This window comes from Anopheles funestus, chromosome 2RL (assembly GCF_943734845.2).
Source record: "Anopheles funestus chromosome 2RL, idAnoFuneDA-416_04, whole genome shotgun sequence".
NCBI classification, from domain to species: domain Eukaryota; kingdom Metazoa; phylum Arthropoda; class Insecta; order Diptera; family Culicidae; genus Anopheles; species Anopheles funestus.
Genome location: NC_064598.1, coordinates 6,706,148 through 6,717,229, shown reverse-complemented (window position 1 = coordinate 6,717,229; position 11,082 = coordinate 6,706,148). Strand labels below are relative to the sequence as shown.

The 11,082-nt window shown below is 44.5% G+C and overlaps 2 protein-coding genes and 1 long non-coding RNA gene across 5 annotated transcripts; 2 read left to right on the top strand and 1 right to left on the bottom strand.

The window, feature by feature from the left end:
• Positions 1 to 270: 270 nt before the first annotated feature.
• Positions 271 to 1,685, top strand: LOC125766429 (dehydrodolichyl diphosphate synthase complex subunit DHDDS). The gene is made up of 2 exons (XM_049432391.1): positions 271 to 507; positions 570 to 1,685. The coding sequence occupies exon 2, from the start codon at positions 573 to 575 to the stop codon at positions 1,551 to 1,553; it is 981 nt and encodes a 326-aa protein (XP_049288348.1). The 5' UTR covers positions 271 to 507; positions 570 to 572; the 3' UTR covers positions 1,554 to 1,685.
• Positions 1,686 to 1,752: 67 nt separating this feature from the next.
• On the bottom strand, positions 1,753 to 10,912 carry LOC125766410 (uncharacterized). Of its 3 annotated transcripts, XM_049432355.1 has the most exons (9): positions 10,754 to 10,912; positions 10,000 to 10,137; positions 7,230 to 7,966; positions 5,334 to 5,491; positions 5,160 to 5,251; positions 4,883 to 5,082; positions 4,384 to 4,582; positions 3,754 to 4,321; positions 1,753 to 3,679 (listed from the first exon to the last, which is right to left on the bottom strand). In XM_049432355.1, the coding sequence occupies exons 3-9, from the start codon at positions 7,440 to 7,442 to the stop codon at positions 3,238 to 3,240; spliced, it is 1,872 nt and encodes a 623-aa protein (XP_049288312.1). In that variant the 5' UTR covers positions 7,443 to 7,966; positions 10,000 to 10,137; positions 10,754 to 10,912; the 3' UTR covers positions 1,753 to 3,237. The 3 variants fall into 3 exon arrangements, with proteins under 3 accessions (XP_049288312.1, XP_049288313.1, XP_049288314.1); XM_049432356.1 differs by lacking the exon at positions 10,000 to 10,137; XM_049432357.1 differs by having other exon boundaries at positions 4,384 to 4,570; positions 10,000 to 10,910.
• On the top strand, positions 8,237 to 9,981 carry LOC125766454 (uncharacterized). Its single transcript, XR_007418662.1, has 2 exons — positions 8,237 to 9,354; positions 9,613 to 9,981. It is a non-coding gene; the product is annotated as an uncharacterized LOC125766454 (long non-coding RNA).
• Positions 10,913 to 11,082: the final 170 nt, after the last annotated feature.

Genomic DNA, 11,082 nt, shown 5'->3' with positions numbered 1-11,082 from the left:
ATTCTCCTTCGAAATCCGTTAATAAATTGACCAAAAAGTAAATTACCACAAATAAGGTGTTTCTAGAGCTTTTAGATAATATTTTTCTACTTCTAGCATAGCAAAAAGTGGGAAACCATGTTTTATTCTTCGTTCAGGTGGTATACTTTTCACTGCCACCAGCCTAACATATCGCTCTCCTGCGAAGATGTGCAAACTATTTTTGCTTCTTTAGCACGCTTTTCCTTTTGAAACTTCCATTTTTTGGATACTGATCTGATTATCGTTAAAAACGATTCGAAAAACAAATAGGAAAACATGGAAATGAAAGAGAACACTGCCTGCGTACCATTTATCTCCCACCTTTCTGCTTGTGATAGTGTTTTCACCGGGAATTTTCAAAACAATCTGCTGTCATGTGAGGTTCCAAATCGGCAAGAAACAACTCATAAAAAGATCTTCCCCTTTGTCGATTCTAATTTCATCAGGCTTCAATGAAATAGTGCAATTTTAGTTCGTAAATTACAGGTATGTTAACGGATCGTACTGTCTACCACGTTCGCCACGTCATATTTTGCCCCGTTTTGTAGGCGATGGCTCCTTCCGCCGCAGGAGTTACCCCGCTCCGTGCACCACCCACAGTAACGGAACCACCTGCTCCGACCTGGGTCCGGGAGAGCAATCTGCTCTGGTACCATCGGTGGATGATCCGGGTGCTGCAGGCCGGTCCCATACCCACGCACGTCGCGTTCATCATGGACGGTAATCGGCGGTACGCCCGGAAAGCAAACATTGCCAAAGCGGAGGGCCATTCGGCCGGGTTCGAGAAACTTTCCGAAACACTGCAGTGGTGCCTGGAGGTGGGAATCAGCGAGGTAACGGTGTACGCGTTCAGCATCGAAAACTTCAAGCGCACACAGGAGGAGGTAGACACTTTGATGAATCTTGCGCGGGAAAAATTCCAACGACTGTTGGCCGAACGGGACAAGCTGCACGAGCGGGGCATCTGTATCCGAATCATCGGCAACTGGGATCTGCTGGAACCGGACATTCGGCGTAGCATCGCGGAAGCGGTACTGCTGACGCGCCACAACCGTAAGGCCATCCTGAATGTGGCGTTCGCGTACACGTCTCGGGACGAGATAACACATTCCATCCGTACCGTCGCGCAGGCCGTCGGCGATGGGCAGCTCGAACCGGAGGACGTCAACGAGGAGCTGCTGACGCGCTGCCTGTACACAAAGTATTCCGCCGAGCCGGATCTGCTGGTGCGTACATCCGGCGAGGTGCGGTTAAGTGATTTCCTGCTCTGGCAGTCGGCCACCACCGTCATGTACTTTACCGAGACGCTTTGGCCCGAGTTCACCATCTGGCATTTGCTCGGTGCCGTGTTCTACTATCAACGGGTACGCTGGCGAATGCTGGACGTGCGAAAAGCGCTAGACCAATACACTCACGGTGGTGTAGAATTGTGTGGAAAGCGAAAGGAACGCATCGGCCGTTTTTTGGAGTACGTGGAACGACAGGAAGAGCATCAACTGGTGCGGCTGGTACGGGGGACGGGTATAAAATAAAATCGATCAGCTACCGCCGGGAACTTAGCGTGAGTGCGGAATTATGTTAAATTTTGTTTTCTTTTCCACTAGGTGTTATGTTATAAACGAACAATGCTAGAACAATGCCAATCGCATCCAAAACCACTGTTACGCGACTGTTTTATTTTCGGTACACACCGGTCTTTCCGGCTTCCGAAATACGCTCTATGCAATCACGTGTTTTACTAGTGTTTCACTTTATTGTAAATTCTGTGTTCTCGATGATGGGGTTTGCTGAATTCAATGGTTACATTAGTGTTTTTCCTCCGTCATGAGATGAGTGTGAGTCTGTCCTGGGTTCTCCCTTTGTAGGACGATAGTTATTAGCTGCAAACTGAGCCCTTGCATGATTCTATTACTGTTTCCATTGTGAATTACTGTCAATCGCTCACTTTTCTCACATACTAAACACATCCATTTTACAAATCCGAACACACACGGATTATGCTTACTTCGAATAATATTTATTCCTAAGCCTCTACATGTATATCTACCAAATGGGTTTTCTCGCGCCGCTCTAGCACTAGCCACGGATGGGGGGAGCCAATGGACGATGGCGCTTAAGGATCTAATTAGGGCGGAGAATAATAGAAGATCCTCTCTAATCGTGAGCTAATCGGAGATACTGCTACCATATTGCTACTGATCTACTGGTTGGGCCTAGGTCTTCTGCAACCTTCACATTAATGCGTTGTGAATTTAAAAATGAGAACCACCACTTTCTTCGAATGACGTCGGCTGTGTGTGTGTGGAACAGTGTCGGAAGATGATCGTCGAGTGTAAAATGGTACAACGCGTTACACTTGCACTATCTCTACCTTTCCATTCCCTTCCGTGTTAAAGTGCGAGCAAATCAACACTGCACAATCACATTTACATTCATATTGCGTGTTTTTTTTTTATTTATTCCCCTACCTTTCCTACTCGCAACACAATTTCGCATCTTGCGAGTACACTCTCACGTTGCGCCATATAGCAATTCAACCTTTCCTGCACAGTACTACTCCGTTCCGGTTAGTAAAATGAACATATGATTACGAATAATATACGAATGACTATATACTTGTAAAGGTAAGACGGTAAATTAGTTCAACAGGAAGCGGCCACCGGGTGATGTGGATTGATTGATGCCGGCAAAACGAACGAAAAAGGCAATGCGCACACATTGTGCCTCGGCACCGGGCAACAAATGTCACTAAACGAAGTACGGATAATTTTAACACATTCGAGAGGACATCCTATTCCGAAGTTACGAAACAATAGATAACCGACGGTGACGGTTGCATTGCGCACCACCGGTTTTTTTGCCCTTCAATCTTGCCACGGCATCGAACGGGAACGTTCCAAAATCTTAAAAACAGAAATCTTGCTCTTTTTTTCTTCTTTTCTTGTTGTTATGCTTACATATATATGTACTCTATATCACGTGTGTAAGCGACATCAATATGGTCGCACATTATAATGGTGGCTGATGATGAATGATAGGTATCGTAGTTTTTGTTCATCCGGTGCCATCGGGTATTATTCACTCCACATTTGCTATCCTTTTAAAATTATCCTAAAACACACATCGCTCTTTCGTAGCCACGGAGGCTATAGCACACACCCACACACACCATCACATTTACCTTCCATTTCCTTCTTTGCACAGTTAGTCCTGTATCTACACAATGTGGCTATTGTTGCCATTCGCATCATGCCACCGCTCTCGACGTGAACGCCGCGGGACACGTCTATTGCTATCATCGGACGTAGACTGTGCTGGTGGTTGTGGTGCTGCTGCTGCTCCACCGGCCGGGTTAAAGTTTACGTTCGGCAACGCGATCACCCCAATACGACCTCCCACGCTGGTCGAGGGCATGTCCGGTGCGGAACGGAACTGACGCTGCTTGGTCCTATCGCGGCGCATCGCATCGAGCAGCTCGTCATCGGTCGTATCTTCCGAACCGTGGAACGAGCCGGACAGATGCGCATTGAGGATGTTATTACCGGTACCGAGAGGTGCGGTGGGATTTATCGGCGTCACCGATGGTTGCTGGTTGGGTGGTGGTTCCTGTTGAATGTCGCCAACGTTTTCGGCCTGCGTTGAAGATCGTGTGAAAAATCTACCAAACGAAGAGATTTACGATTAGCACAAATGGAAACATTTCCATATTTTCTCCCTTGACGTCGATTATACCTTTGGATAAACCTCCAACGATGCCAAGGTGCCACATCGTCACCAATCGGACTGTAAGGTGACTCGTTTAATGGTTGCTGCTGTTGTTGCTGCTGCTGTTGCTGCGAGGAAATACGACCGCGCATCAGCCAGCGTACGCTCGGTACATTTCGATCATCCAACAGCTCATCATCATCGTCCGAAGGTGGCACTTCCATCACGTGGCTGTTGGGAGCGGCATTTTGTTGAATGTGTTGTTGCTCCCGTTGCGGTGAAGCACCAGCCTGTAGCGATGCAGCACTGTCCCCTGATGTAGGCGGTACGGTGCTGCCGGGAGAGGCTGGTGTGGAAGACGATGTCGCAGGTGGTGCGGTTACTACTGCTGCTGCTGCTGCTCCAGCACCACTGACTCCACTATTTTCCGTCGAGTTTAGCAGTGGTGTTGATTCGTCCGCATTCGTCGAGGACAGACTGTCGCTGGAGTACCGTCGTTGACGTGCTTCTCCCCGTATAATTACCTTCCGTTTGCAGATAGGACAAACACGGCGATTCTTCGTCAACCAAGGATCGATGCAGATCGCGTGATACGCTGAAAGATGAAAAAAAAAACATTGTCAAGCACGACCACAAGCAAAGATTTCAGTGGCTTACCATGCCGACAGGGCAACACCCGCAGCCGCTCGTTCTCCACAAAGTCCTCCAGACAGATGGCACACACGTCAAAATTCATGCCCTTGGCGAACTTTACAATGCCGATCCGTCTTAGTACACGGGCCGGTAACCGATGGCGCATCCGTCGACGGCGCTCACGAATGCAACGGATAATCATGAACAGCACCTGCAATACACGCTACCAAAAATCAGCGGGAAAAACACACGTACAGTTGGCCACATGGCAAATCGGACACCTACACGGTTCTCATTACAACTACGCACTAAGTGCTGTACCAATCGATTAATGTTACATGTTCCCTTAACGTGTTAGCTTAATAGCAAGTGAATGAGTGAGTGAAAAACTGACCGCAAGCGAGCAAGTGTCCGACTTTTTTCCGAATGGCCCATCAGTGTAGAAATATGCACAAATTTTAGGCGAATCATACAGTCCTGTGCCATGATTCGTGGATGGCTGTCGTCCATTCGCGGTACTTACCATAATGATAAAGCACAACCCAACAACGATGGCGAACGGAATAATCAGATTATTGCTAATGTTGAACGGGATGTCATCGGTGATGACAAGGGCATAACCTCGATCGTACAGGTACGATTCGATGATGCTGAGTCCGCTACCTTCACCCACAAACACCGACGGGATGAGCAGATCTTGCGGATGATTAGCGGACATATGCTCTGTGTAAAAAAGAAAAAAAAAACGGATTCATTAATTACAGTAAGTTGATCGTCGTATTACTTGGCCACAAACGTACCCAAATCGTTACTGCCCACATTATGTACAATAACCATGGCATATCCAGCCTGTTGAGCATTTCGTACCTTCACCTCGAACGAACAGTTGTAACTAATGGAACAAGTGAAACGTAAACTAAAGATTAGCAATTCACACACTTGGAGGTGCAACGTTTCGTGGAAATAAATTTTACCGGGCAATCACTACTGCAAATTTACTCGTCGAATTCGGAGCTTGGCGCATTTCCAAACAACCATCCGGTGGGTCGGCCCTGTCTGCGAGTACCTTTAGGCCAGAATCAGGAATGTCACCCCCAAAGGTGGCCGGAAGGTCGCGAAATTCTTCGATGATCTGCAAAGAAACGAACAAAAGAAGCAATTAATGAATGGAACATACATAAATATTCAAACATAAGGTCTTAAAACCTCTGCCAAACAGCGGCAACATAATCGCGACGACAAAATTGCTTTCTATTTGAACCGTAACACCGCCATGGTAAAGATTTGTTTTTATTCATTCGAATTGTCCGATGCTTGCATTATCATAAAACTGTTAATAACAGTAAAATCGCTCGCAACGCGCTACTGATATGGTGCAAACGCGTGTCATACTCTCGGCCAGTGCTATCAAACCAACGAACGAAGAAAAATGTACGTCGGTGTTGTAGCGGAGGATCCGAGATGCGGTTTCCGATGATAGAGAAGGAACGCAGAAAAAGGCACAGGAAGACCGGGCTTTCAGAATGAACTTCATGGTTTATTGCTATTCCTAAGAATATTTCCAAATCTAACGAAGTCCTGTGATCCAGTTTTGAATTTCGTTGACTTTATTTACCCATAATGGAATAATCTGTGTTCTGCGTACGCGAATGGGATTTAGAACCGGTGCTGTCGTGTGAAGGCAGACGACTCTATCACCAATACTACCGGTCCGATCCCATCAAACCCATCCAAATCATCCGCAAAGCAATGTGTAGTTGTGGAAGCACAGACCGCGATCGTTTGATTATGATGAAGCTTCTGAATACTCTTACATCAGTTTCACGTCGAAAAATGTGCAATGACTGATAGTTTCTCTGAATTAAACAGTACGAGCAAATATTGAGATTGTAAATGTGCTATTCTCACATTTCATTGTGACCTAAACACATGGCTAAAGCCATGTAATCTCATTTTCAACGAATGGTGGCATGCCGTACAGCGTGTCGATTTGTTGCCGGTGACCTTTGTCGATGCTTTCGCATTAGAGAGATTTGGGCCAGAATTGAAATGTTATATTTTATGACTTCATTTAAACGTTATTATGGTACAATTGTTTAGTCTACAATAACAGAGCATAATCAATTGCTAGTACAATAAATAGGTTAATTGAGCTTTTTAAAAAGAAATACTTGCAAAGCACATATTAGCGTTTAGTGAGCTACAAATGTGTTCCGATCATATCTTAGGTAGTGGCATGAATTGCAATAGAATTGAGATGTGGTTGGACACATTTTTCATCGCAATTTGTAACACATTCCTTCATATTTTGCTCTTAGCAACATCGTTAAATGGCTCAGTACTGTCCCGTTGTAAAGTAATCGATCACGAACTACGTGCAAGTTGAATTTGTAAGCTGCCACAATAAACCATCAATGTGTATGGAGTTTGTTTAACCGCTCTCTTAACACTGACTGACACTACTGTCTGTAGAGTGACCAAAAATCCACCGAAGAGTTTGAAGGGCCTAAGAATGCCCTTTACAAATGCACATAGTTTTTTTTATACAAAATCGTAGCAAATACATAATCATTCTCTTCCACGCCTTGAGTCCAGACTATGTCCTCGGATCAATGCAGACGATAACCTTTATATCCAGAGATAACCGAAGGGGTGCTTCCTTCCACTACTGATAACAGGCCGAGCGAACAAAGCGGGTTAGCTGGCCTCTTCTGTAAAGCATTTTTCTTCCAAGTTATTCTTGGAGCAACATTGCAGATAATACCATATCTGTGTCCTTCGAAGAAGCCCCGCCGTACAAACCGATGTCAATATTATCTATGATCCCGGAGGTTTTTTTACTGTGGCTTTGTGTTTGCGTTACACCTTACCTGATCGTTCAGCATCTGATAGACTAGAATGTCTGCTTGGGCGCATGGTATCAGTTGCAGCATCGCCAGGATCATTGCAACCACCAGTATCGCCCGATGATAACGCCGACTGGCGAGAGGTTTGTTCGGTTGCCGGTGATACCGTTTCAGTCGGCAATTCTGCGTACGCTCCGTACCGTCCGACATTATCACCAGCTCCTGGGGTACGTTCATTTCGCGGCACGGTCGATTATGTTTCGCAATGGAGCCGAAGAACACCCTAACGCTGATAGTCGGTTGTACTATATATAGTTATTGTGCTCTTGTGTGCTTGCACGTCTATTTCGCTTCTGGAATCCGTATTTATGATACCCTTTTTTCTGCTAGCCGGCAATACGCGTCCTCGTTCTTGTCGCTGTACGCGCAGTTGAAGAATGAACTACACAACTCTCTAGTGCCTGTCCGGCTCTAGGAGGGTGATGATGAGGGTGTTAATCATGTCTAACACACCGCACCTCAGCTTGCCGGCAGTAGTGGTTAGAGGAAATGGGGTTTTGGGCTAGTGTATCAGGTACGGGTGCGTGGTACGATTGTCTTCACATAAGTTTGTTTTTTATTCGCACTGAAAAAAATACTTTGTTCTCTACACATCAGACACGAAAATAAATGGAATGCACAATCAAACCCACTGTTTCTTCGCTAGCGGCTGTATTTGATTGTAGTTTTTGAAATCCTACAACAACGATGCACAAAGCAACCTACAAAGAGAAAGAAAAATAAACGTATTAGGTATTAGTCAAACAAAGTTTGTTTTTAAATAGTTCCCCGCCAACGCCAAAAACAGAACAAGACAAATAATAGAAAAACTTTCTTGTTGTCACCTTCCATTAAACGCAAATTTCCTGACAAAAGTTCTAACTTTTCAGCACAATAAAACTAGCCGGAAATGGCAGGCAACCCATGCTGAGATTTATCCCCAATCCCCAAGAAACAAGCGCATAAGCCCATACACAGCTGTCCCAAAACACTATTCACAGCAGGGAACAAGTTCATGTACGTTCGTTCACAAACACGTTCTACTATGCGAAGGTTCAAGGATGTTATTACTGTTTCCTTGTTTTTTTCACAAACAATCGTTCGAAACGGGTTACACAAATACTTGTAACAATTTCAATGTCTTACAATTTGCTTTGCGCAATAGAAACGATTCTAAAACGTTTTAAACAGCTGCTTCCCGACATTTGCTGTTGCTTCAGTGTGAATGGAAGTGTAATAGAATCGGATTTGGAAAACTTTCACCTATCAGTTTCTTGCTGCAAACGAGATGTGTGGTAGCACCATTTTGTGCGATACGTTTGGATGCAAATGTGCATCAGTCGGTCGTTGTCTAAAAACGCTGAGTAATAAATCGTTGATTACAGGCTTGCCTGATAGCACCCAAATAGCGATGATTTAAGAGACAACCCCTCAGCCACGCCAATTGTATGCGGTTTGATAGTAAATAGGTCTGCGTTTATGTTTCCTCTCTTCTTCAATTCAATTAGCCCCAATCATATGTTTTTAGATGATGCTTGCTTGCGTCGTAGGCTTGTTCACAGAAAACACACTCACACACATCACTCGTAAACATGTGTTCGGTACGCTGCGTTGTAACTTGGTGACAGTCCAAGAAGATAGATAGGGAATAATTTGCTGGGGCACATAATCAACACTCCCACCGAGTGGAATGCGTCATATGCTCTACGGCGGTATACAAGAAAAGACGTTCTAGAATGACGGTATAACGCTTTTGTATATGTGGGTTTTGCTGCATGATCATAAAACCGATCGCAGTGACGATCAGAATAGAAAATGTACACACATACGCATTCAATCTTAACGCACGGTCAACAAAGGAAGCATTACGTTTTGTTTTTCTTTCTTCTGTGAACTTCCCGTTCATCTCTGTTGAATTCCGTACATTCATTGCATCGTAGGTTTCACGGGAACATCTTCCGATAAGCTAAAAGAGGAAAGCTAGAAACCAAAGCTGTAACTTTTCATAACATTTCATTTATGCGCGTTACTACGGCGACGCATTGAAGTTATTTTTTTCCAATTGCTGAACTTTAAAACAAGTTTGCATTTCTGGTGAGCTCTGGACTCGGTGAGTATTTTGTGGGTAGCTTCTTGTAATGTACTTTGTGTCGATTTACTTCTCCTTATCATCAGGTGCTCCATACTCTTAAGTGATTCTATGCCATTCTAATGCGGGTAGAGAAGGGCACGTACTTGAGGTGCTTTTTTCTGGATGTTGCTGTGGACAATGTGTTTGATTGTGTGTTCTATTACAACACCAACACAGAGTAGCTTTAACTAATCGATTCCGTCTGCTGACTTGGTTCTTTTTTTCTGCGTGTTCTAGCAACTTACAACCTAGCTCTGATACAGACGATGGAGTTATTGCTTGGACGTGCTGACCTTGAAGATGAATGCTGTCTGTTGACGGAACATTTGTATGAACGAGCCATCCCCAAGCGGCGGGTTGTTTTATGTTGTCATGTTATTCGAAGAAAAACGGCAAACTATTCACAACATCAACCTGTATCATAAACAGTGTGTACTCTTAGTGTGTGTCCATCTCTGTACCGATACAACACCAAGCAAAATAAGCCATACGATGCAAGGCGCTTCATTTTCCACTATCACACATTTCTGTTTATAGTTTTGCTATGTACGGAAGCAGCCCTTAAAATAGCTCACGAAAACAAATAAGATTGATTATTTACCAAGAGAGGAGACTTTTTCTTACCTATGGGTTACTTCCGCTAAATACGCAACAGCAACGAAGATGGTGTTTCTTTTTGGGGGATTTTCCGTTTTCTCTCTCCGCGTTGTGCACCAGCACTTTACATCGTAGTAAACACCAACAGCTTCACCCAGATGACAACTGACCACAAGAGGGAACGAAAAAAGTCACAAAACAAATTCGTGCCTTATCCGTGTCTTTTTTTTCAAGTAATTATTGCTAAGGATGAATCATTTCCTGTTCGCTTTCCATTGGAATCAACACTGTATCCCTGTGTACATGGAGCAACGATGAAAAAGTGAATACTGCGGGCCGCAGATCGCGAGGACGTAATCACTAAGCAGCCGTCGCCATTATAGTCTTTGCGATTGAAAACATTGCAATCGTTGCCCGCATACACACACACATACACAAACCACGTACAACCGCATCCACCCAGTGCCGTGCTTTTTCACGCAAAGGAAGAGCGGAAGAAAGGGAGCAGGATTCTTTAGGGAACAATACCGAGCTGGTTGCGAAAACTGCGTTTTAACTGTGCTAACCAGCAGCTAAACACATAACTAGCACTTTCTGCACCAAGAAAAACTTGCCTCACTAACCACTGCACGGACAAAAACAAAGGTGCTCTGCACTGGAAACTCAAAAATCACCATATTCTACTGCGCGATTACACTTCAACACGACGCATAGAAACGAAAAACTAGCCTGAATGCATGGACCCGTTTCCGGTGCCATAGATTCGTTTGAATTTACGTACGCATATTCTCGGGAACACACTGCTTTCTTTTCCAACAGCAATATTTTATCGCTGTATAAATAATCGACCCCGTTCAGACACAGCACAGTCAGGAATAAAGTGTGCACTTTGAAATGCTGTCGGTGCTGTCGGTTGACTGCTTATTGTCAATGTCAAAATCCTCTCAGCTAAGCCTCGTTGACACTCGTTTTCCAAAACGGATTGTGGAAACTTTTAACGTCGCTGATTGAGAATACGAGTTCATGAAATGAAGAAATTATAGAATTTTTTCAATTCTCACTTTTATTTGAACACTCTGACAAAGTTCTACTAGATTTAAATCATATTTT

Bases quoted from the DNA above. Each gene is read 5' to 3' on its own strand.
- LOC125766429 (XM_049432391.1), top strand. From the start codon at position 573: ATGGCTCCTTCCGCCGCAGGAGTTACCCCGCTCCGTGCACCACCCACA.
- LOC125766410 (XM_049432355.1), bottom strand. From the start codon at position 7,442: ATGAACGTACCCCAGGAGCTGGTGATAATGTCGGACGGTACGGAGCGT. The intron at 5,083-5,159 runs GTACGTTTGTGG...TTTTTTACACAG, and splicing joins TGTGGGCAGTAACGATTTGG to AGCATATGTCCGCTAATCAT. The intron at 4,322-4,383 runs GTAAGCCACTGA...TTCATCTTTCAG, and splicing joins GGTGTTGCCCTGTCGGCATG to CGTATCACGCGATCTGCATC.